At 40.2% G+C, this 23,984-nt stretch overlaps 2 protein-coding genes across 4 annotated transcripts; both read left to right on the forward strand.

Moving 5' to 3' along the window:
* Positions 1-6,727: 6,727 nt before the first annotated feature.
* On the forward strand, positions 6,728-13,838 carry LOC308320946 (caspase a-like). The gene is made up of 8 exons (XM_080771696.1): positions 6,728-6,749; positions 10,728-11,066; positions 11,242-11,345; positions 11,745-11,933; positions 12,082-12,316; positions 12,429-12,581; positions 12,718-12,827; positions 12,994-13,838. The coding sequence occupies exons 1-8, from the start codon at positions 6,743-6,745 to the stop codon at positions 13,090-13,092; spliced, it is 1,236 nt and encodes a 411-aa protein (XP_080627822.1). The 5' UTR covers positions 6,728-6,742; the 3' UTR covers positions 13,093-13,838.
* A 1,023-nt stretch (positions 13,839-14,861) lies between these two features.
* LOC308321672 (arfaptin-2-like) lies at positions 14,862-22,570 on the forward strand. Of its 3 annotated transcripts, none has more exons than XM_080772728.1 (10): positions 14,862-15,332; positions 15,628-15,660; positions 16,363-16,471; positions 16,831-16,920; positions 17,508-17,603; positions 17,735-17,847; positions 19,257-19,469; positions 19,553-19,710; positions 20,231-20,405; positions 20,996-22,570. In XM_080772728.1, exons 1-10 carry the CDS (start codon positions 15,234-15,236, stop codon positions 21,149-21,151), a joined length of 1,242 nt encoding a protein of 413 aa, XP_080628854.1. In that variant the 5' UTR covers positions 14,862-15,233; the 3' UTR covers positions 21,152-22,570. The 3 variants fall into 3 exon arrangements, with proteins under 3 accessions (XP_080628854.1, XP_080628855.1, XP_080628856.1); XM_080772729.1 differs by having other exon boundaries at positions 16,831-16,893; XM_080772730.1 differs by lacking the exon at positions 16,831-16,920 and having other exon boundaries at positions 20,996-22,569.
* Positions 22,571-23,984: the final 1,414 nt, after the last annotated feature.

The raw sequence follows: 23,984 nt of genomic DNA on the forward strand, positions 1-23,984 counted from the left end.
TTTTGTATGGACGTGGTGTTGGGTGCCTGCACATATGCACACATGGCATCAACGCATGGTGTTGTGTGCAGGCGCCCTACACTCTGTCTTTCGTTTTCTTTTATCCCCCTGTTCCCCTCACTGTATATATATTTTTTTCCCTTTTCGCTTCCTATATGATGAATTCCTGTTCTGTTCTTTAACTACATAGAAGTGTCTATTTGTTTGTCTCTAAATGTTTTGATGAATTGAACAATGTGGACCCTGTTGTAAACAAGTGTAAGGCTTAATTGGGTCGTCCACTCACAGTTAACAGTCTTTGTATTGAGTTTGTGCTTGAAATGTACTGTAATTCTGCAAACTGTTAATAAAGATTTCAATCAATCAATCAATGTTAACATCATGCTCCCATTGCTCTACATTACTGCAGCCACTTACAGTATGTTTTCTTGATAGCGACCAAGGCACACAAGGCAAGGCACACAGTTTACATCAGCAAAGAAATTAGTATGAGTTAATGTGATCACTCAAAACTCATGTATTTATATACAGTGACAGACAGCATAAGCATATTTAACTGGCTTTCATGTTCTTGTTGTTTAATTTGTAAATTAACTATATGAACTGTGGTGAATACTCACAATGAATCGCAACGTGATGCGTTGAGTTTGTAGATTAGCAATCTTTGTCAAAGATATTAGAGGGAAAACCTGGGCTGCTCCGGTCAACCAAGTACAGGGTTAAAAACAAAACACACTTTCAAGACTGCTGATGAGTTAAACCTATGTTTAGTGAGTGAGTGGTATGGATGGACGTCAAAGTAATGAACTGTGAAATGACTGCGTATGGACCATTGCCCCAGAGTAGGTTACTTCCAGTTAGGTGCAATTGCCCAGACATCCTATTTCCAGTAGTCTCTGTACAACATCATCAAGACAAATTGGTATGCCAAAGACTGTAAAAAATAAATGGACGCTTTGGCTTACTATCGCTCAGTGGTGCAGAATGCTGAAAACATGGTCCCTTACTTATGGCAAACATTGTGCGCTTAATTATGTTATTTTTGTGCAAAAATAAGAAGCCTAGTGCACATATGTACTTTACTATATCTGCCCACTGTTTTGAATGCTCCCGAAATGTGCATTTTTTTTATTATTTAATTTAAGAAATAAACATACAAGAACCAGTAAGACGCCTGAAGGCGAAAAACGACCTACTGTAGCCCTGCATCTGCCCGGGTGACAGCAGACTGCTGGGCGAGCTGGCACTTTTGCATGGTGGGTCAGATCAACATATAGAATGAATTCTGTACTGGCCGTATATGCAGCGTGTCTTGAGTGCCCAGGTAGGGCCGGGCCTTAATTTGCGGGCCTGTTGAGAACTCTGTTTTCACCGGCTGCCAGGCACGGCTGCACTAATAACTTGGACAGGTATCAGTCAAAAGGGAGACAAGAGGAAGGATGGAGGGAGAAGGATCAACATATGGAATGTTAGAACAGGTTCTGACATATGTAGATTTAAGGGTTTGAGGTCAGATGTAGAGTTGCTGGCCAATATTGATGACATCAGGGATCTCCAACTCCATATATGGGCTTAATTGCGACAGCAGGTCACATTTACTATGACATCAGGGATCTACATCACTGATGATGTCACGTGATGTCATGAGACCTGGGCACCATATATGGTGGCTTTCCCCATGTATGGGGATTTTGAGTGATACACTGATTGACTGACTGACAAAAAACTTACAATTCCATAGAAAATGCGACCTGTGGCAGTCACAATAAATAAAATATATAGAAAATGAAAGGATGCAGAAACACATCAAAGTAGCATGGGTGTATACAAATGGATTATATAAAGATAAAGGAAATACTGTATAGCTAGGTCCTATAATTATTCGAATAGAAGATGCAAACAACAAACAAAAGAAACGATTGTACATAATGGGATAACAATAACAAACAATTTCAAGAATAGAAAACAAGGAATGGAGCACAAAAGGGGAAGTGGCAGTGAGCATGGCATTGCAACATTTTGTGGACAAGCTGCCTGAGTCCTAACCACATTGTGTATATGTTGCAAGGAATTCTATTCATGAACCATCTGTGACGGTTGTGGACTTCTCCTTTTAAATAACAATAAGGACCACAGTGACACATTGGAAGACTGCAAATTAAAGTCAAAGTCGTACGATTTGTCACACATGTTACCGCAGTGAAATTTATTCTCCGCATTTGACCCATCTCTTGGCGCGGCTGTTTTGAGGGGCGACAGCCTTGCTGCACGGATATGGACAGGTGTTAGTTATTGTTGAATACTATGGAGTAAAATGTCATAACTAATTTATTTTGGGGAACACTCTGCACAGCTTTATCCATGTTGAATGTGTATTCACAGTGCTGTTATGTTATATTTATTTTGCACACCAATATTAATGAGGTGCTAAAGGCCTAAGGCGATGAACAGAAAACAGAAACCAACGTTTCGACATGTAAGGTCTTCTTCAGGGTCCAGGGAATTCCCTGAAGAAGAACTTCGAAACGTTGGTTTCTGTTAATAAACTTCCAGCATCGTGGCTATGAGTGTGTGGCCTTTTTCTTCATTTTCATTGTCTGACTTTTGCCTGCTGTTTCTTGGTACCAATTACACTGTAAGATGGTTATCCACCAAACAGCTGCCTGGGCAGACAGCCAAATGCTGCGTCAGCCTCAATGTTGCAGTGCACCTGGAGCATTTGGGGGGTTCAGTTCAGTGCCGTGCTCAATGGTACTTTGGCAGAGTTGTTGTTATGGATGATGTATAGTACCAACCAGCCACCTGTTTACAGCTGGAATATACAATCCTGTTTTTGCCGGGATCGAACTAATAACCTTTGTGTCACTCGTTATCAATGCCACTGTCTCCCCAGACGTCATGAATCACGTGAGCAGCAGAACATTACTGTTCAGTGAGAGATTACGTTCTGTAGGCATGGGGCCATAGAGATCGTAATTACAACTTTTAGAGGGCAAAGATATAGTTATAAAAGACAAATAATAATATGGACAGAGACAAGGAAAAGAGATCGAACTGAACTTACAGAAGGAATGAATGAAAAAAAGCTACCATGAAGTGGAGGGTGAGATGTTAATGGTGCTAAAGCATCAGAGACTGTTGCTGGTTGAACAGCTGCTTTTAGATACAATATGACAGGCTGTTTACTGACGCATGAGAGGGTCGGAGGGTGAGCAATGGGGAGCACTTTGGCCAGCCATCACAGCGCATGCTGAGGCTTTTAAGGGTCTGAATGAGTGTGGTTAGAGTCAGGGTAACTTCATTAGTGTCCCTACCTAGACTGTAGTGAAAGCAGGTGCGGGGGAGGTAAGAGACTGCAATAAGGAGGGGAAATTATATTTGCTTTTCTACAAACAGAGATGGAGCTGCTGCCACCTGCCTCGGATGAGCAGTGTGCTGTGTAATTTTGAGAGAGAGAGAGAGAGAGAGAGAGAGAGAGAGAGAGAGAGAGAGAGAGAGTTTTTTCCATATGTATGGGTTGCCTGTATGTTCCTTAGGTGAATATGGTTAACTCAAAACAGGCCAATCCAATAAAATCCTGAAGAACAACTCCCACTCCAAACAATTCACTCCTCAACTCCAATTCTTCCTGGATTCCAAAACGCAGTGGAGCTTGAAGATACTCAGTTAGTGAATTATATAGTTTGTTTGTAGGTAGTTTGCTCCAACTTGAGCTACTTCAAGGATCTAAAACACTGGGTAACGAATGTTGAGTAGAGTGCTGGACAAGCTGTCATGAAGAGCTGCTGCCAGCATACAAACAAACTTCTTCCACACTAATTCACACACACCTGTGGCAATTTCAGTGGTGAGCAGGGAGATTGCCAGGTGTCAATCATCATCGTTCAGTGGTGATGGCTTGTCAATTAGTCAATTAAGAGTCAATTGTGACTCTGGCCTTCACATTCCTACCCCCATGGTGAAAGCCGACCAAGATTGAGGGAGGTGGGTCGTCACAGTGTGTGTGTGTGTGTGTGTGTGTGTGTGTGTGTGTGTGTGTGTGGGTGTGTGTGTGTGTGTGTGTGTGTGTGTGTATTAGCCTACTTCATCGCTGCATCGCACTTTGAAGCTTTGGCAACAAATGTACATGCAAAAATAATAATATATAAATAATATAATAAATAAATAATATAATGTCAAGTGCACATCTTTTTTTTACGAATACAAATTGATTTGAGCCAGCTTGCATAGGACTAAACGCACAGACTGAAAGGCCTTCAGATTTTGAAGAGCTAGATACTACTTGTACTTGGTGAGAAACTTTAACTGTACATTTGTTATTGTTCTTTTTTTCTGAGGTTGGTTCCCTGCCCTGGGCTCGTTTCCCCACTTCTTCTAAAAACATGTATTCATACCTACCACGCACGTACATTTAAACGTTTGTAAAATCCAAGCCTACAATACCTTCAGTTATTTAAAAACCAAAGTTAGTTTACCATGCAGTGAATAGCAACATGCCTATTCACTGGAGCAACAAGTAAACAACATACTCAGTGTACATCTGGATGACATAACTAGCATCTATCTAAATAGGCAACAACTCACAAATAAATACGGTATTGTCTGACTCTTGTTGCCAGGTCTTGAGTTTTAGACAGCAGAGAGAGAGATGGAGAATGCCTTGCAGGCAGACCAGCAAGGAGGGAGTTATAGTATGCTAGGCCTAGGAGTTAGTTGACTGAATTATATACTGGACAGAATCAAATCTAGTCAAGTTTTCTAAAGATAGACAGAGTGATGCTGGACTACAATTCATATTGTGGGAGAGCTGAACAATCTCATGGATGACACAAGTTTCAGGAGGACCTTGTCTGTAGATGGAGGAGAAATGGAATGCATGAGATGTTGGGGTTAACGCATTTGATGAGGTATTTGATGAGGAATTAGGTGAACTTCTTACATAAGCTGCTTCTGATGAAAACTTCAGTAGAGAGGGATGAGGGCGTAACCGTAGATTTTTGCCAGAAAAAGTAGACTTAGCTATATGGGAGAGACGGCAAGAATAAAGGTCGAGTGAATAAAAAAAGGAGAGTGTGTTTGGCCACTTTTGTGCCATTTTCTTTCAGCTGATCTGAGATGTGCTGATCTGAGAGTTTCAAATAATGAGGGAAGAGGAACATCGGGTTCCGTCGAGGGGTGAGGTGGCAGAATGAATTTGGATGATTGGCGTGATGAGAGAGATGGAACATTAGAGAGTGTGCAAGCTCTAGAGAGCACCGTGTTCTGCACACACCAACTCTGTGAGTAGGAGAACGAGTCTGAAGGTATGAATACATGTTTTTAGTATTCAGAAATTTACATTTATTTATTCATGTATATTGGTTTATTTTTGAAATATTGAACATCAGAATAAAAATATAAAATGTAGTTTAGCAACAATGATAATTTAAATAGCATATGGTCCCTAAGCTGGTAACAAAAACTATCAGTAGGCCTATACAAAATACTAGTAGAGAAATGAAATACATTGTACATGTCAGGTTAAATGTGACAATTCTGGTTTGCCACAATAAGCCATTGTTTGTTTCTGTCTCAGATATGAGTTGATATTTAGAGAACTCTCTGTGCACATTTAGCCAAAATGTGCATTTAAATGGTCTCACAGTCTCTTCTAGTGGTGGTGCCAACACCACTGTCAGCCCTCTGTTTAATTAATTTAAAAGTGGTTGGTCAAGACCATGCAAAGCCAAGCAAAGCATAACAAAGTTAAATAAATGATAGGTTATTATTACAGTATTGTTATTTTTATTGTTAGACCGGGCATCAGCCGGTCTAGGAATGATGCAAGTCGGGTAACGAAAAATGATGAAAGTTGATGAAACTTGGAAAGTGTCTCCTCATGCCGAACAACTGGCGTGTTCTGACTTTTGACCTCTGACCTTAGATCACCCATTTATTTGTTGTTTTATTAACAGATTGGAGAATTAGTGAGAGAGTACATTTCAAGCACAACTCAATACAAAACTGTTAACTGTGGACAACACCATAAAGCATTACACTTGTTTACAATAGGGTCCACCATGTTCAATTCATCATAATAGCTTGGCCTGTCTTATCGCTGATTGCTGCTATATCTTTTTCTTTTGATTTCTAAGTTCTAACCGTTTAAATTATATTTAAACTGTTTTTATTTTTGCATAGTAGGCTACTGTATATTTGTATGACATTAAATGTTCTGATGAATAATTGAAAATGGAGGACCCCAATGGAAACAAGTGTAGGGCTTTCTTTTTATTTATTCATCCTAAGCAGACCTTGTATTGAACTGTGACAGTGTCCTGTGCTTATTCTACAAACTGTTAATAACGTTTTCAATCAGTCAGTCAGTCAATCAATCAATAAATCAATCATTTGTGCAGGAGTCAAATGTCAGGACTGCATGTCAGTCTACTCTCAACCAACTCTTGACTACTTCCCCCATAGACTTCACCACTAGACCGGAGGCACCACCTTGTGGCGCTAATTGGCATTGTAGCCCTAAAAGCAAAAGTTGGAGGGTTGTGCAATTACGTACAGTAAGGAGTCAAATAAGGAACCATATAAAGGAAGTGGGCGCGTCTCTTCTTTACCATTGTCAATAACCTATAATGTTAGTATGTTACTACAGCATTTTTAAGTAATTGTCCAAACGTTTGAGAAGATTGTAAGTAAAAACGACGCAACAAGGTTGTACAGACAGACAGTAGGCCTACTGTAGAAGATCATGGCAGGTAAGACTAGATTTAATTACATTGCAAAGCCGACATGCAGCGCAAACATACAGTAGCCTATATGTTATATGTTACATAAAATTAGGTAAAAATCATGCTGGAAAAATACGCCTGCACTTTTATGTGATTATACCTGTTTATTGTTTACACAAAGGACAGATTTTAAACAAAATCGTTGGTTTACTCTCAACTTTTTTTAGTTTCACTTTCACGTATAACCTCGCCCTTGGGTCACCATTCTGCTGTTTGAATAATGATAATAATAAGAATGGGGGAAATAATTAGGCCACAATTTTGCCTCAACAAAATGTTTCCAGAATAGACACAGACAGACAATTTGCATGATTTCTCAGCTCAAAATATTTTTTGGGGAAAAGTAATTTTCAGACTGCCCTATCACAAGGAGTCCATAGATAAGTTACCTTGGCTTTAGCTAGCCTAATGCTTAATATCCCAGAATTCATGGGATTATACAAATTCAGTTGAGTGCCCCACCACTCTATCATGCTCCTTAAATGCCAATATAGATTGCCTGGGTTTCCCAAAGGAAATATGCATAGTGAGTATGCGTGTGGTTCCTCTCAACAACACACCCTTTCACTGTGAACATAGATATTCCGTGCATATGTGCCACGCAATGGTTGGCCTGAGGCCTGGTTAAGGCTATGGATCAGAGCTAAGGCCTGGTATGGTAGGCCTGAGGCGGCGGCCTCCAGTGAACCACTCCATACTGGTTAACAAACTAAAAGCAATTGATTTTGATAGCACATCAGTGAGCTGGATGCAATCCTACCTGGAGGGGAGAGAACAGATGGTGGAGGTGAACGGAAAACTGTCCCCCCCCCCCCCTCCCATTGAGCTGTGGCGTTCCACAAGGAAGCATACTAGGGGCTTTACTGTTCCTAATATATGTAAACGACATGACATCAGCTAGTGACTGCAACTTGTTCCTGTTCACAGATGACTCAGCACCGCTAGTCTCGGACAGGAACAAACTGCAGGTTGAAAAGGCCCTCAGCTCTGAACTCGGTAATATGCACCTGGCTTGCTGATAACAAACTATCTTTACACCTGGGAAAAACTGAATCCATTCTCTTTGGATCAAATGGTAATCTCAGCAAGGCAGATCTGGCTTCTTGGTTAGAGTGGGTGACAATATTATCACATGAAAATATTTAAATTACCTACCTAGGTTCCATCCTGGAGGTTAATCTTTCCGGTGATAAAATGGCTGTCACACTTGCCTAGTATGAAAACCGGAAAAATATATAGAAATAACCTCCAGGCAGTCATGCAGAGATGCTGTTCGTCTGTATTCACCAAAACAAAAGTATTTACAGTGATACTGGACAGGTGGCCCTAGCTCCTTCCACCTAGTCCACAGTCCTACTTTGACTGCCAGGTAGTGGGAGGCCTCCCTACATATAAAGGTTAAGCCCCTCCCACTGGAACATACCACCCTGAATTGATTCCACAATTATACCAGTACTTCATAATGTCCAGGGACAACACATATTATTATTATACATAGCAGGGTGCTCTAAACAAACCCTCATACTGTTGGTATGTTCCCCACACCCCACAGCTGATAGTTGCTCCCTACTATGGAGACAAGCAATTAGCAATCAAGCATCAACCCATATATGTACACATCCCAAAATAATATAATTCTCTGCAACATACACAATAAATAATAATTCAAACTTTAGGCATTCAGTCTCAGTGGCAGGCTGAACTGCCACAATGGCCACCAACGTAATCAAAAAAGTCAACCAAAGAACAAGATTCCTTTACAGGATCTCCTCACTGGTCAACAAAAACACCTTGAAGACCCTAACAGGAGCCCTCGTACAAGGTTTCTTTGACTATGCATGCACCTCTTGGTACCACAGCATCTCAAAGGCCCTTAAAACAAGGCTCCAGACTTCCCAAAACAAACTGGTCAGGCTCCTACTTGGCCTCACCCCCCGAACCCACCTCACCCCTGCCCACTTTGACAGGCTGGAATGGATTAGGGTCGATGACAGAGTACAGCATCTTGCAATGGGTCTGGTCCACAAGATTCGATACATCACCAAGATACCCATGTACCTGTCTAAATACTTCCTTAATGTTAACGAAGTCCACACCCACAACACCAGAGCGAGTGCAACAAACCATGTGCAACCCAGATTCGGCACAAACAAGGGACTCAATTATTTTCGCTCCTATGCCACCAGACATGCAAATCCCTTGACTCCTTCAAAACCGCTCTCAAAGCGCACCTACAGACAGCTGCAATTCGAAACTGGCCCCCGTAAAAATCTGAATCCCCCCCCCCACCCCCCTTTTCCCCTCACTGTATATGTTTCTTTTCCCTTTTTCCCCCTCCTTTATGATGAATTCCTGTTCTGTTCTTTTTGGCTATATAGAAGTGTCTATTTGTACGTCTCTAAATGTTTTGATGATTTGAACAAGGTGGACCCTCTTAAAGGTATATTCAGTGATTTCACTCAAAAAACCTTAGGTTTCGTTTTTTGCCTTTGGACCCAAGCTTTTATCCAATCAGGATAGAGAACCAAAAACGAAACCTAAGGTTTTTTGACCCCCAGGGGTTAACTGGGGACAGGGAGGAACTCCTTATATGGTCAGCACACTTTATAGTAGAGAGGATTATCACAACAAAACAAAAAAATAAGTGATATTTGAATTAAGTGAAATCACTGAATATACCTTTAATTGTAAATGTAAACAAGTGTAATGCTTTATTGGGTCGTCCACTCAAAGTTAACAGTCTTTGTATTGAGTTGTGCTTGAAATGTACTGTAATTCTGCAAACTGTTAATAAATATTTCAATCAATCAATCAAAAGCCTACCATACCGAATTAACTAGCTTGTATTGGTAACTTTGACTGCACAATACCCTCCCATTGTCTAGGCCTATATTTATTAACCCACAATCGAATGTTATTCAATTTAATTCACTTGCACAATGGGACAGTAGTGTTTCCATATAGGCCTACATTTACCGTGCCGACATCACTTCGCCTCTGAAATTTAATTTAATAATATTTGGACTGCTGGACAGCTGACAGTAGGCTCTATTCACTCTTAATTGTCTTGTTGTTCTTATATTTAAATGAGATGAAGAAAGTCACCACTCACATCACACATGCGAATGGTTTTTCTACTGCCACATGTCGAGAGGTGTGTGTAGGCTAAAGAGGCTTTAGGGAAACAGGCTTGCTTCTAAATGTATTCATGCAGGAGGCCTTACATGCGCAATGAGGACTGGTATGGCTGTGCTATAGTCTATAGGTTGTCTATTTCTACATACATAGTCTGGATTGTCGGTGGTTAGGTGACCACCGAACTACAACATGATGTCACAAGCCGCGGTGAAGAGCAAACCACCGCCACCGCTCCAGCCCTTCTCTCTGTTTTTACTCACCACGGCTCAACGTTATTTCAGCTCCGGTGGTCAGCTCACCACCGGAGCGGTGGTCACCTCACCACCGAAAATCCAGACTATGAATAGGCCTTTAGGCAGCACACCTAAGATTCCATGCGCGGACAAAAGAAGCTGTCTGCCGGGGGTCTCTTCCGGGTTTTTAGACAGCTGGTGGATGGAAATGAAACTCCACCCACGCGGCAGATTGCCGCGTCGGCCAGATTCCCGGAAAATATTGCTTCTGTTTGCGGCCTAGAGGGGTGTGTTCAAGCTACGTGCAACACAACATTTCTTTGGGAAACCCAGCTAGTGGACTAGTTGATACGTTTTCTTTTTTTTTGTAGGCCTCAAGATCAGCTAGAATGCTATATTATAGTCACCAATGTACACAATTTTGAAATGTACAAATATCATTAAAAAAAATAGTCAACTAGTAAAAATCACTAGAAGTGAAAGCCCTATATTACGTTAATATTTTCTTTTTACACATATGGGTTGTTTTGTGCCTTGTTCACCTGTGGTGCTTTTATCTGTCTCTCTCTCCTAGATAAGCTTACCAAGATTCGGCGTGCATTTGTAGAGAAAATATCACTTCCATTACTCAAGCAGCTCCTGGATGACCTCTTGGATGCTAAGGTGTTGAACGATGGAGAGAAAGAAGCAGTACTTGAGGAGAACAATACCAGAACTGACAAGGCACGTTATCTCGTAGACATTATTACGAAGAAAGGAGACAAGGCTTCTAACGTACTGATCACTAATCTTGAGGAGAGAGATTCTGCACTATACTTTGAACTGGGTCTGCCCTCAGAGCAACCAGCCCAGACAGGTCAGTTCACATCAAACGGAGTCCAAGCTGCTCCAGTGTCTATCCCTTCTAATGCAGGTCAGTTCAGGTCTTTCAGTAGACAGCCACTGTCCCGATTGCATTTTACCAAGAGAACATGTATGCTTTTCACTTAAATGCAAGCATTGCATCTTTGTAATCAGGTCTCTAGTCTACTGTACTGTACACTACACAAGTACTAGTAGCCACTGATTATATACTTTGGGTTTTCCAGCTGTGCCCCCATTGTCCCAGGAGGAGGCAAAGGCTTGTGAAATGTCCCTCACGCTCAGACCCTGTACTGGTGCATTTGTGAAGGCTCAACTAAATAACCCAAAGGTAAGTAATTGATAATACATTAATAATGAATAATACTAATACAATTTTAAAAGCTGTACCAGACGTCTCATGTCTTCTGAAATAGATTAAATAAATGCATAATGCACGAGATGCAAGCTATGCTTATACTTACTGGGTTGTACTCACAAAAGAGGCCCTATGCAGGATCTTCAATTTATCTCATTTCTAATTGCATAGTTGCATGTGCACTCTATATTATGTTTGTGAAAGCATATTGTCACAATATATTATGGTTTCACAAATGTGGATCAAAGAGGGATACTTGAATTGTTATGTCACAAACTGTAGTTTAAACTCTAGTACTATCCTGTTCAGAATATTATTATATTAGTTTTTGAAACACTTTGATGAATGATTCTAATGTGCTGCCTATAATAGGTTTCTTCACAGATGTACCGTATGCATGAGAAGTCCAATAGGAATCGCCTGGCCTTATTAATCACTAATGTGGAGTTTAAGTTACCTGGGATGAAAAGGAATGGTGCTCAGAAAGATGAGGTGAACATGTGGACGTTGCTCAAAGCATTGGGATACGAAGTGGAACAACATAGAAATCTCAGCGCGCAGGTACTGTAGGCTTAACACGGGAAGGGATTTTCTCCAGTTACTTGGTGTAGTGAGTGACTAATTGAATGTGATGTAGTGAGTGATTGACTTAATGTAATTTAGTGAGGGATTTAGCCTAGACTACTTATGTCTGACTTTTTTGTTACAGGCAATTGACTCAGCTATCAAGAAGTTTTCACAAGATCCACGTCTCTCCAACACAGACAGTGTTTTTGTCATCATCATGTCTCATGGGAAGTTAGGAGTCATCTTAGGCGTCGACTGGACAGAGAAAAATCAGGCAGAGTTCCCCATTGAAAATATCTACACCCACCTGAACACAGAGAACTGTCCGGCTCTGCGAGATAAACCCAAGGTTATCATCATCCAGGCCTGCAGAGGAGGTGATGCTCTAGTTGTCATAGGAATTCCCATACTTTTTCAGACATAGATAGACACAAGGGGACTTAAAAATGTTCTCCTAAATTGTCCTGGCCAATGTTGTGATTGTTTCAGAGGTGGAAGGTAAGACGATTGTACATGATGGTGTTGGTGCAGATGCTTACCAGTCACCCTTTAACCCTCCGAATGACACAGAAGGCATAGAGGATGATGCTTTCCGGGTGCACAAAGAAAAGGACTTTATCGCCCTCCTTTCCTGCACCCCACGTGAGTGTATATTAACATACTTACTTACTTATAGGGGAGACAAAATCTTCTTTAGTCTTTATTATTAATATAACTTGATAGATAAGATACTTAAATGATAATACATTTATGTGCATTCTCTTATTATATCCTGCAGATACTCTTTCATATAGAAATACAGAAGATGGATCCTTTCTTATCCAGTACATCGTTGAGATATTCAACACGTTTGCGCTGGAGGATCACATTGAGGAACTGTTCAGGAAGGCAAGTGTTTCAAATGACTACAGTTTTACCAATTTGCATTGTGATCCAAAAGCAATCTACCAGCAAGGATGATCGATAATTGATCATAAATGCATGTAACACCTGCTGTGTTTAATACCTACAGTCAAAATATTGTAACTTTCATAATAATGTTTTAATCACACAGGTCATGAACCGCTTTGAGGAATTTGAAAAAAGAAAACAGATGCCCACCAAAGAAAGATGCACGTTGACAAAACACCTCTACCTCTTTCCAGGCTACTGAAACAACACTGACTACAAAGAAAATCATAATATGATATTTCGAAGGCTAGTTATTTTTAACACACTTATCATTTTGTAGAGTTATTAGTGGTAATACAAGTATTTGACTATATATTTAGGCCTATTGGTGACTTTTACAAATCTGTATAGAACTCAAAAATATTCTGTACTATCCCGACATCCCTTGGTGAGCAGTATTTTATACATGCTTTATTGTGAAATTTACCTAAATCAACAACCTTTTATTTTCTGATTTTTTTAAAATGCAAAAATGCTTTTAAAATGTATAGAAGACAAACAGACAACATTTCTGCTACTGGGGCTTTTACTGTTATGTAATAGGCTACAATATGTACATTGTTATTGTAGTAGGCTATAGTATAGTACTGTAGTAGACTGATGAATTGGTTATGTGGCTGTGCCTGTGGCTCAGGAGGTAGAGCAGGTCATCCAATGATCCCTGGGTCGGCGGTTCGAATCCCAGCTCCTGTCCGGGCTGTCCACTGAACCCTACATTGCCTCCAATGAGTTGGTCAGTGTGAGCTTGCCAGTTGCCACCATTGGTGTGTGAATGTGGGAAGTGAGCGAGCAGGACTCTGGCTTTTCATGCATTTCATTAATGGGCCACAATGGAAACAAACTTGTGTTATCCTTTTAGCATACATATATATAGCTTTGAGTCTTTGACTGTATACCTACAGTAGGCTGCTGCTAATCTTTTTAAATAAAATATTCAATCAAAGCATATTTACTTTTGGTATTTGAATGTGCCATATGGATCCTATGCTTCATGTGAGCTAATACAGCATGGTAAACAGAACTAAGGTAACTTTTGTCTTTGTACAGCTCTTAGGTTGATTTAGGCTCTTTAAAGGTTCAGGTCATGCTGCGCCTCGGAGCTATAAGTGCAGCAGCGTAGACTAGAGGTTACAAACGGAGCTACTAGCCTACTACTACAGTTTAGGCCAGGGTCTGGATTATGCTACGTCAGCAGTGTACGACGTGGAAGAGTGGCCCTTTGCTTCTTCGTGCGACGGTGTCGCGCACCACAAAAAAGCAGATCTGCAAGTTCACAACGCGTCGCGATGTAACGCATCGTGAGCTTGTAGATTTGCTAATTCCGGCGACGGAGCTTTACCTTGGGCAGTTGGGCCAGAGACAGAGCGACAACTCCGTTCACTTCATGGGGCCAGTCCGGGCCAGTCGGGTCCAATGGCATTGGCGGCTTCTGTCCTGGACCGGAAGTTGTCAGAATGCACTGGACTCAGGGCAGGCAACAGCCCAGTTTAAATTATCTTAAATCCCTTTAGTAAATTAATAGTACAACATAAACATTACAGAGACTTTAGTTGTCACTGTACAATACTTACAAACAGTTGTCATGTTGCACACATGCCTAAAATAATTGCTGATGTTTGCGCCGTCTTCCCAGTTTGTCACTCCAGTCTGTTCAGTCTCCAGGTTGAATGAACAGCGCTCGAGCGTACAGTTTCCTGTCCTCTCAATGTCGTTTCTCTGTCTGCCTTGGGCCAGCGATGAGAGCTACGTGAAACATTTTCTCCTTCAAAATAATACCGCACCCATATTTTACTAGCTGTAGTTGCGCAATTCTGCCGGTATTTATGGCCATCGTAACAATTAATAAATACATTAATAACCTTGGAACTGTTTTATTCCTCATCTTTTATTTTTGTTTCGACCACAGTCCACACTGTGTTATGTTTTCTTATGTCGTTTGAAATAAACATTTATTTTGAAGTGGCCATATAGCAGGTACTCTTGGATGCAGAGATTTTCTTATCGAAGAAACCTGGCAGGAATGGAAGCAGATATAATAGTAAACGCACAGCGACAACCATGAATCTAACAAATGACATTTAAGCTTACGTCTTTATCAATTGGTCGCATTCAAGAAAATATTTCTGCATAGACAATTCGTTCGTGTTTAATTTTGGCTTCTACTATTATCCCTGCATATAGCTAACCGCCAAGCAGTAGCCACATCAGCATCGGAAGATAATCGGTAGCATCAAAAGAAACAAGCAAGCTGTTTTTGGCGTGTTGACTGTGGGTCAGGAAGTCCTAGCTCGCACACCCATGCGACAGTAAAAACGGTTAATCTTGTTTAGTAGAATTGTCATTATGGCAGACAATGTCATGAGTAAGGCTGCTACAATGGAAATCCCCATTAATAGCAATGGAGATACAGGGACCTTGCAAGAAGATGACAGCTTGGAGCAGGTGAGTCGCGTTTATCTTATTTATTCCATGCCCCATATTAAACGAGTAGGCCAATTGACAACTGACATGACGAAGGCATCTATCGACATGTTCATCTAGTGACATGTCAATCTGGAGATTGGACCTTGATTGGATTTGAGTCAAGCTAACATCATATAGGCCCAGGCCCACACCACCATGCAAGGATGATTTCTGTGATCATATCACTAATTCGGAAAGAAGGAATATTTTTGCTCCTGTTTACTACAAATCTATTTTATTAGATGGCCTTCACATGTTGTCTTTCCTCACACAGGCTGCACAGATTCAGTGGAGCTTAGATGAAAAGGTAGGGAATGTGTGTTACAACTTACAACATTACGTTTGGACCTGTAGTTATACACAATGTATTACATGATTGTATCCTTATAGTGAAAGGTATTAAGGCTAATTGTGTATTTTAATGAGTTCAACTAAACTTGTTTTAATATAGGCTACATTATAATATGTAGTTTATATGCTTGGGTTCATGTTTTACGGTGGGTTATTTATTTGCCTTTTAATATAATGTCTATCATTATATCGGATATCATTTTATTATTTATTTTATCTTCTGATGATCTCCATGCACCCTAGATATCTATATGTCAAAACAAGGCTAGTAGGCCTATAAAAAGAGGTAACTCCATGGTTATCCTGACCTACCAATATATACATATATTAATCTAGCCAACTACTGATCCTGTATACCAGTTCGGTATTGTTCATTCTATCATATTTTTGAGGGGCGCCCCCAGTTTGTTTTAAAAATGCCATTGACAATCATCATTACGTCATATTGGTTCTTTATTGTGGCGTTTAATGTTTGTGTTGGCACCGTTTGATTACATTCATTACATCACCTAATCATCATAAATTAGACTTTAATATATTAGCGCCCCTCACTTCACACGGGTGTGATTTTTTGTTTATATCTGAAGTCAATCTCTGAAGTATATTGGAGGATTGAGAAGTCGCTGGTTGTTATTGCAAATGTGTTTTAATCCACTAGGACTTGCAGCAGGTGATGGTGTCTGGGCCCAACATGAATGAAACCAACATCGTCTCAGGAGGTTACGGAGGACCAGCAGGGGGCATCATTCCTACCAGCACCATCAAAGGTACTGTTGCCTCATCCCAAACATTTCAGCATTGTGTGTGTGTGTGTGTGTGTGTGTGTGTGTGTGTGTGTGTGTGTGTGTGTGTGTGTGTGTGTGTGTGTGTGTGTGTGTGTGTGTGTGTGTGTGTGTGTGTGTGTGTGTGTGTGTGTGTGTGTGTGTGTGTGTGTGTGTGTGTGTGTGTGTGTGTGTGTGTGTGTGTGTGTGTGTGTGTGTGTGTGTGTGTGTGTGTGTGTGTGTGTGTGTGTGTGTGTGTGTGTGTGTGTGTGTGTGTGGTCGTGTGTGTGTGGTCGTGTGTGTGTGCCGGGGATAATGACCTTTAGTCATATTATGCAGTTTTTACAATCCTCCATATCCCTTAGGGCCAGCAATTCACTTCAACCCAGAGTATTTGGACAGAAGGCGAACCCCTGCCTCAGGACCAGGTGGCTGTGACAAGCCTCTATCTCTAAGTTATTAAATCTAACCTAATTGGGCTGGTCCTTTTGCATCTTTTCTATTTTTTTCTTTTTCGTAGGCGTTTGCTATTGCTTGACCAAGGGAATCGTCAGCGGTCTTTGCCTGTTCTGTCTTTAACTCTTAAAGTCTCTCCAGTGGCCACAAGCAACTTGGATTTGACTGATTTCAAAATAAGGGATGTGTTGACCTCTTATTGCAAGAATGTTATGTTAAGTGTTGTTTGTGAATGTTTTTAATATTAATGGACTCTTTTGCACTGGAAAAAGCACATTTAGTGAACATTATATATAATAATTATACCACTGTGTTATTCGTAACCTAACCCATGACATCCATTTTTCATTAACTGTTTTATTCATTCACTTATTTATTGCATTCTGCATGAGTAACTTGCATGGTGCATTATCTCAAAGCCTTTTCTAGCACCAATCTATTTTACATCCACAGTATATTCACCACTCTTCTTATCTGTCACCCTCTTTTAATTTCATTTGTACTCTGCTTTGTAACATTGCAATTCACCCCCAAACTCTCACATTCTCTTTAGCCTCACTGTCTATCATTCCCATGTTTGTTTCAGACATCCGCATGAAAGCCAGGGGAGTTTGTAATATCCCTCAGAGCCAGTCTGTGGCCAACCAAAATGCCAAACAAACGGACCAGTATCCGGCAGGAGGTATCATTGGGCTCGGCATCATGTCCTCATTATCCTTTCTCATTATCATCATAATCACAACATTTGTATGATGAACTTAAGTAGTGGTCTTGAAAACCCACTTAACCATTTCGCTTTTGATTTTGTTAAAGGGTCCATGCACCATAGCACTAGCAGTTCCTCCTTGGCATCTGAGGAGGTTTCTCGGGGTGTGGCAGTGGAGAAGATGGACAGCGTAAAGAAATGGGGCATCAACACTTACAAGGTAATTGTGCAATGACTTCTAGAACTCTGCAACCTGTTAATGTAACCAGACTAGTGTACTAGTGTATACTGTATAATATACAGTACAGTGTATATAGACAGCAGTTTGAATAATAATAATAATAATAAACTTTATTTATATAGCACCTTTCAAAAGCAAGTTTACAAAGTGCTTCACAACGCAAATCACAAAAGCAAAAATCACATGAGTATAAAGAAACAAAACAGACAGCGCAACCAATTTCAATTTAAAAACAAAAGCAGTCAAATGAGCACAAAACAGAAGCCATTGTCCAAAAGCTCTAACAAAAAGCCAGAGAGAGAGAGAGATGCTGCGTGTTAAAAAACAAATACTCATCTTTGTGTTCTGTTTCTGTTGCAAATGTATTTGCTGAGTGACACACAACAAGCAACAAGGGGTTTAGAAGCGAAAATGTCTGTTTTTGTGGGGAAAAGGAACTCTATACACGCACTTCTCACAGAGTGATTAGCCTACTAATGATTGACAGGTGCAGCCGCTTTGGGAGCTGCCTGATGATGTCTGTTAGAGAGTGTGAGTGAGACATTCTCCACGGTGCTTGTCCAGCACAGTAGAGAAATTATACGTTCTCATCAGACTTTCATATTATGCTAAAGTGTAGGCTATATAAGCGGGGGCCCGCTGGTTTTATCTTGACAGCCCACCCGCAGGCATTTCAATACCGCCCGCGCCAACGATGATGTCAGGTTGTCCTGTTTAACTTCCAATGTGATCTGTCCATGCCGATCGTGTTTACGTTTACAACTCAGTGTGCTGGCGGAAGTGTCATCCTCTTTCAATAAGAGGGGTCGAGCAGAGGAGGAAAAGTCTTCTTGCTCTCTGCTGCCAAAGGACGCCAGGGGTACTTTTGCTCTGCTTGCGTCAAGGAATGTTCCTTGTGTATTGTGCTCCGTCGGATTGGGATTCACTCCTAGTCCGACGGATTACGTAACTGACGTGACGCAAGGAGATACATTTCTCTCACCCTCCATTGCGTAGGGCTTCTTGCGTCGATTACGTTCGACTCTGTAAAGTACTTTATTCTAACATGAAGAAGTCATTAGCGACACATGAATGGTGTAAATGTAAATTCAGTGAGTTGTCATTCACTGCTGTCGTTTAGAAGTCCCCAGCACTTTTTGTGTTATCATTTTAGCCTTAATGTCTTACTGTACCACGTGCTGTTTTATCAATCAAACATACTTGATATCGAACTGCCAGAGCCTTTTCAAGTCCATGACCTTTCTAGACTGGTCATTGTTATGCGAGTTGACAAATGCATTGATCACTCAAGCAGACATTTTCTAGCCTATATTTCTTTGAAGCTATTATCATAATAAACAGTGGGTGTATTGTAATTTTATTGTCCATATCAATCCATCCTATTCCAGTGTACCAAGCAGATGTTCTCAGAGCGCTTTGGCCGAGGCTCACGAACAGTGGACTTGGAACTGGAGGCTCAGTTGAGAGATACCAAGGACAAGTATGAGAACATACTAAGACTGACCACTGCACTCACCAACCATTTTCACAACATGGTGCAGACACAACAGGCTTTAGGAGATACCTTTGCAGAGCTCAGCCAGAAATCTCCAGAGCTGCAGGTAATTGTTTCTTTAGGTTCATTTTTGATTTGAACTGCAGATGTTATTACTGTAGCAGGTAAACCCTCTGTCTTTGTTGGCAGGATGAATTTGGATACAATGCAGAAACACAAAAGCTCTTATGCAAGAATGGGGAGGCTCTGCTGAGTGCCATCAACTTCTTTGTGTCTAGTGTGAACACACTGGTTAACAAAACTATGGAGGACACTCTGATCACCATCAAGCATTATGAGAATGCAAGGTAAAATAGCATGACATTTTGATCAGTTATTTTGACTGCTCCATGGACACATCACAAGTATATGTGACCGTTTCTGAGATGAGGCTAAGTCAATTTATTAAAATTTTTGTTTTTTCATGTTCTGTGAAAGCAGGGAATCATAGCTTCAAATTGACATATTGTTTGTTCAGTTTGACCACCAGTTTTTGAGATATGGCTTATACAGTAATGTCTTGTAGAAAACAGCGAGTTGAGAAAATAGGCTTGAAAGGTTCACTTCTGTGCTGTGCTGTGGACTGGACTAACATTACATGGTAGCTACATGTTTAAGCATTTATTTCATATTTACATGTCAATTTATTTCAGACTTGCTCTAGTATGTGAATAGTTTGCTCTGTGCTATTAACTAACTGTTTTTCTTCTCTCCTGAACAGTTGAGAGACAGCCATGTCTCTGTATCAGAAAGAGTCACATAATGTGTTGATGTTTGGAAATTATAGGGAGTACATGACTGACACATTCTATCTCTATCTCTATGTAGACTTGAATTTGATGCCTACCGTTCAGATCTGGAGGAGTTGAGCCTGGGTCCGAGGGATGGCGCTACCATGGTGCGCATTGACATGGCCCAACATGATTACCAGATCCACAGAGACAAATATGAAAGACTCCGTAGTGATGTCTCCATCAAACTCAAATTTCTGGAGGAGAATAAGGTTTGTAGTAAAGCGATATTGTCTAAAATAGTGAATAGATAACACAAGAAATGCATCTTAATGATTGACTTATAATGTAGAAATGCTTCAGAATATACTGTAACCAAAAAGGGTACATACCAGACAGACCACTGACTTAAATTATAATCTTTATTTCACAATGTAGAATATGTAGGAGAAAACTTTCGCACACCTATAAATTAGGTGTATGCACAGGTGCGTAGGCCAGTGGACATCAATGAAAGCAATAAGGTACACCCGCACACTGTGTATTTGCTCGGTACATGAGTATTATTTAATAAAGCAACGTTTCGGTCCCTCCTGTTGCCTAAGGAAGGTCCGGTGGGACCGAAACGTTGCTTCATTAAATAAGACAATACTCATGTACCGAGCAAATACACAGTGTGCGGGTGTACCTTATTGCTTACAATGTAGAATATAAAAGTAAGCAATGAAATGAACCCATTCAAAGAAATGTTATGTAGGGGGAAATAAACAAATTGGATGATCAGACCTGTTTGTTAGCTGCGCTACGTTCTCGCTCTATCTTTAACATTTGTTTGTTTCTTTCATTTCATTTTGTCCTCTAGGTCAAAGTGATGCATAAACAACTGCTTCTCTTCCATAATGCTATCTCAGCTTACTTTGCTGGCAACCAGCAGCAATTGGAACAAACTCTTATACAGTTCAATGTGAAGTTAAAACCGCCAGGTTCAGACAAGCCATCCTGGCTGGAGGAACAATAAGGGTACCTACTTTTCAGCTGTACAGTGGTACAGGTACAGAGAGGAACTGGCCATTGCACAGTAGCAGTAGTTGGATGATTATTAGGTGGCATTCTATGGAAGGCCGTTTATACAAAAACGTCTGTAGGCGTAATGTGTACAGACGTAAAAGCGTCTTCGCGCCGACAGACGTTTTTGTATAAACGGCCTTCCATAGCATTCAACCAGAACTATACTGTAGGATGACGAAAGGCAAGTGGTAAGGGGTTTGTGGTGTTTTTCAATGTCACTCATTTTTCATATGATGGTTCAGCTACAGTGCAAGCTGTATTTAGCATTTGTTTTCCCACAAAATCATATTTGTTATTAATTTAGGTACTGTAGCACAATGTACCGTACACTTATTATTTATGTAAACTATCCTTTTGTGGAGCAATCCATGGGCAACTTTGCACATGCATTTATTATTTGTAATATTGTGGTTTAAATCATTATCTTTAACATTTCAGGGCATTGTCACCTGGATGGTCAGTTTACTGTTTACAAGCTTAGAGGGGTAATTGTCTCTAACTTAATGATACAATCCAGAATTCATTTGACTAGTATCTACTCTTCAAACATGTTTTAAGAAGTTTGAATTGTAGATGGAAAATATTATTTTTTATTTGTTTTTAACCCATTACACTTGTAGCCCTGTTGTATACCAGTGTTTACAGACATAATAATTACATTGCCGTTAAAAGCCTCATGAAACCCCCAAACTCATGTTTAGCTGCCACATAATCTCAAATTAAAATGTTTTTCTACAGCATGGGTCCCAAAATGAAAAGGCATGACGTTTACACTAAGTTATAGTACATTCATTAATGGTGGCTGGGGAAACTGAATGTCACATACACAGTTCAGTATGTGACTGTACAACTACATATTTGTTATTTTATTTTGGGTTATTTGTTTATCCCTTCGTACTGTAACATAGTTTGTTACATGTCTCAGTTCCTTTCATAGTTACTGTTTTTTGCCATTGTTGTCCTGCATTTTGACCAAGATTACAGTACAGGTATATCCTCAAAATTAAAATGTCCATGCAGCATACAACAGCAGGCTTCCACCGATGATGTATGTATGTATATGATGTACAGTATAATAAATATATACTATGTACTTTTATCAATATCTACAGTATGTAATGTGAAATTAACCATTCATTATATACATGATATTAGAGCTGATCGTGTCTTTCAGGAGTTGTTATTTCTCAATTATTATTTACCCATTTTAAAGGAGTAGTACAATATTTTATAAAGCCCATAAGCCTACTGCACATATTCAGTACATACAATAGAATAAAGAAAGGTGCTGGTGAAACTCATCACATCAAAAATGATCACAGGGTACAAAGCGTTTTTCTATGCTTGTCTGCATTTCTCTGTGCTTTGCACCCTGCTGTGATAAAAATAAAGGCTCCAAAAGTTGGTCCTTTATTCAGTTATATGTGTCCGCTCTTGAGACACACCGGATCAGCCTGGTTTTCAGCTTGAGCCTTTCTTTTAACTTTCTTCACGAAAAGTTTGTGTTGGAGATAACTGATGCAACCGCATGTGCAACTGCATCTTTGGCCCTATTTGGAGGGAATGTTTGGGCGGCAATGTGTGACAAGTATTGGGGGTAAGAATCAATTTGCACAGGATTAGCAATCACAAACATGACTAATGTACATTGAATACCCCATGGGATGGTGATGCCCTCCACACCTTCTAATTATTAGTTAATTTGATGCTGAGGTAGGTACTCAGCTTGGGATGGAAGTAGGGCTGCTGCACAAGATTGTTTCAGCAGTGAAATCACAATGCAATAGTGAGATTGCACATTTCAAGGCAAATTGGTCAGTCAATTTCCTTTCCTCCTTGGAAAGGAAGCAAAAACTATAAAGGTTTGCATTTTTCGTTACTTATCTAGAAGAAATCCTTATAGTTAATCTGATAATTAATGATTTAATGACTTCATGGTAAGGTAAGTGGTCTTGCGTACACTCATTCTGTTTTCAGAAGTGTCATGTTGAGTCATCCAGTATTGAACTGCCTTTACTTCCACTTCTAAAATCACCCTAATCTTTGCTAGTGTGATACATTCTTTAGATATGTGTAGATTTGCGTATCTGTGACATTAAGTAACTTCCTTCTGTGCCTTAAGCCTTGGGCTGATAAAACCCCAGACCTGCCAAAACAAGTTACAGTAGGGGTGTTAATTCAGACTAAAGTAGTTTATCTGACAAAGCAAATAGCCATAGATTAAAGAATGACAGGAGTTTTCTTTGCCTAGCCCTAGGGCACAGTCACACCAAACTTTAATTCTACCTGAGTTCGGATTCTGCCAATGCTTTTCAATGGGAACGGAGCGGTTTGTTGCATTTGTGGATTTCTGTGGAAAACGCTCTGTTCCCATTGAAAAGCATTGGCAGAATCCGAACTCAGGTAGAATTAAACGGTGGTGTGACTGCATGTGCCCTTACACAGATTTCCAAAGTTACCAACATAACTTTGCCTTGTTTGTCTAGCCGTATATAACAATAACTTGCAGGCTTATGCAAAGGCCATGGTATGTAGCATGTGTGTAGATGCCAGGTCATTTGTAGACTTGGACTTGCCATCCTAGTGTATAGTATATAGTTTCAAAAAGACAGTTGATAGGTTGTTGCATGGTTTACCTATGATGCTATACAGAAGATCACTATTTCTGCATTTGATGTTGGTCTACTGAGAAGAAATTGTTACTTTCCTCAAATGTTTTGTGAAAGAACAAATTTGCTGATTGTATTATCATTATTATCAGTAATCATTTTTGTGACAATGAA

This window comes from Protomyctophum bolini, assembly GCF_963924005.1.
Source record: "Protomyctophum bolini genome assembly, chromosome: 9".
Taxonomy (NCBI): Eukaryota; Metazoa; Chordata; class Actinopteri; order Myctophiformes; family Myctophidae; genus Protomyctophum; species Protomyctophum bolini.

Coding starts and splice junctions, on each gene's coding strand:
- LOC308321672 (XM_080772728.1), top strand. CDS start 15,234: ATGGCAGACAATGTCATGAGTAAGGCTGCTACAATGGAAATCCCCATT. Junction 16,921..17,507: donor TGACAAGCCTCTATCTCTAA/GTTATTAAATCT, acceptor TGTTTGTTTCAG/ACATCCGCATGAAAGCCAGG. Junction 19,470..19,552: donor AGAAATCTCCAGAGCTGCAG/GTAATTGTTTCT, acceptor CTTTGTTGGCAG/GATGAATTTGGATACAATGC.
- LOC308320946 (XM_080771696.1), top strand. Junction 11,067..11,241: donor GTCTATCCCTTCTAATGCAG/GTCAGTTCAGGT, acceptor TGGGTTTTCCAG/CTGTGCCCCCATTGTCCCAG. Junction 12,582..12,717: donor CCTCCTTTCCTGCACCCCAC/GTGAGTGTATAT, acceptor TATATCCTGCAG/ATACTCTTTCATATAGAAAT.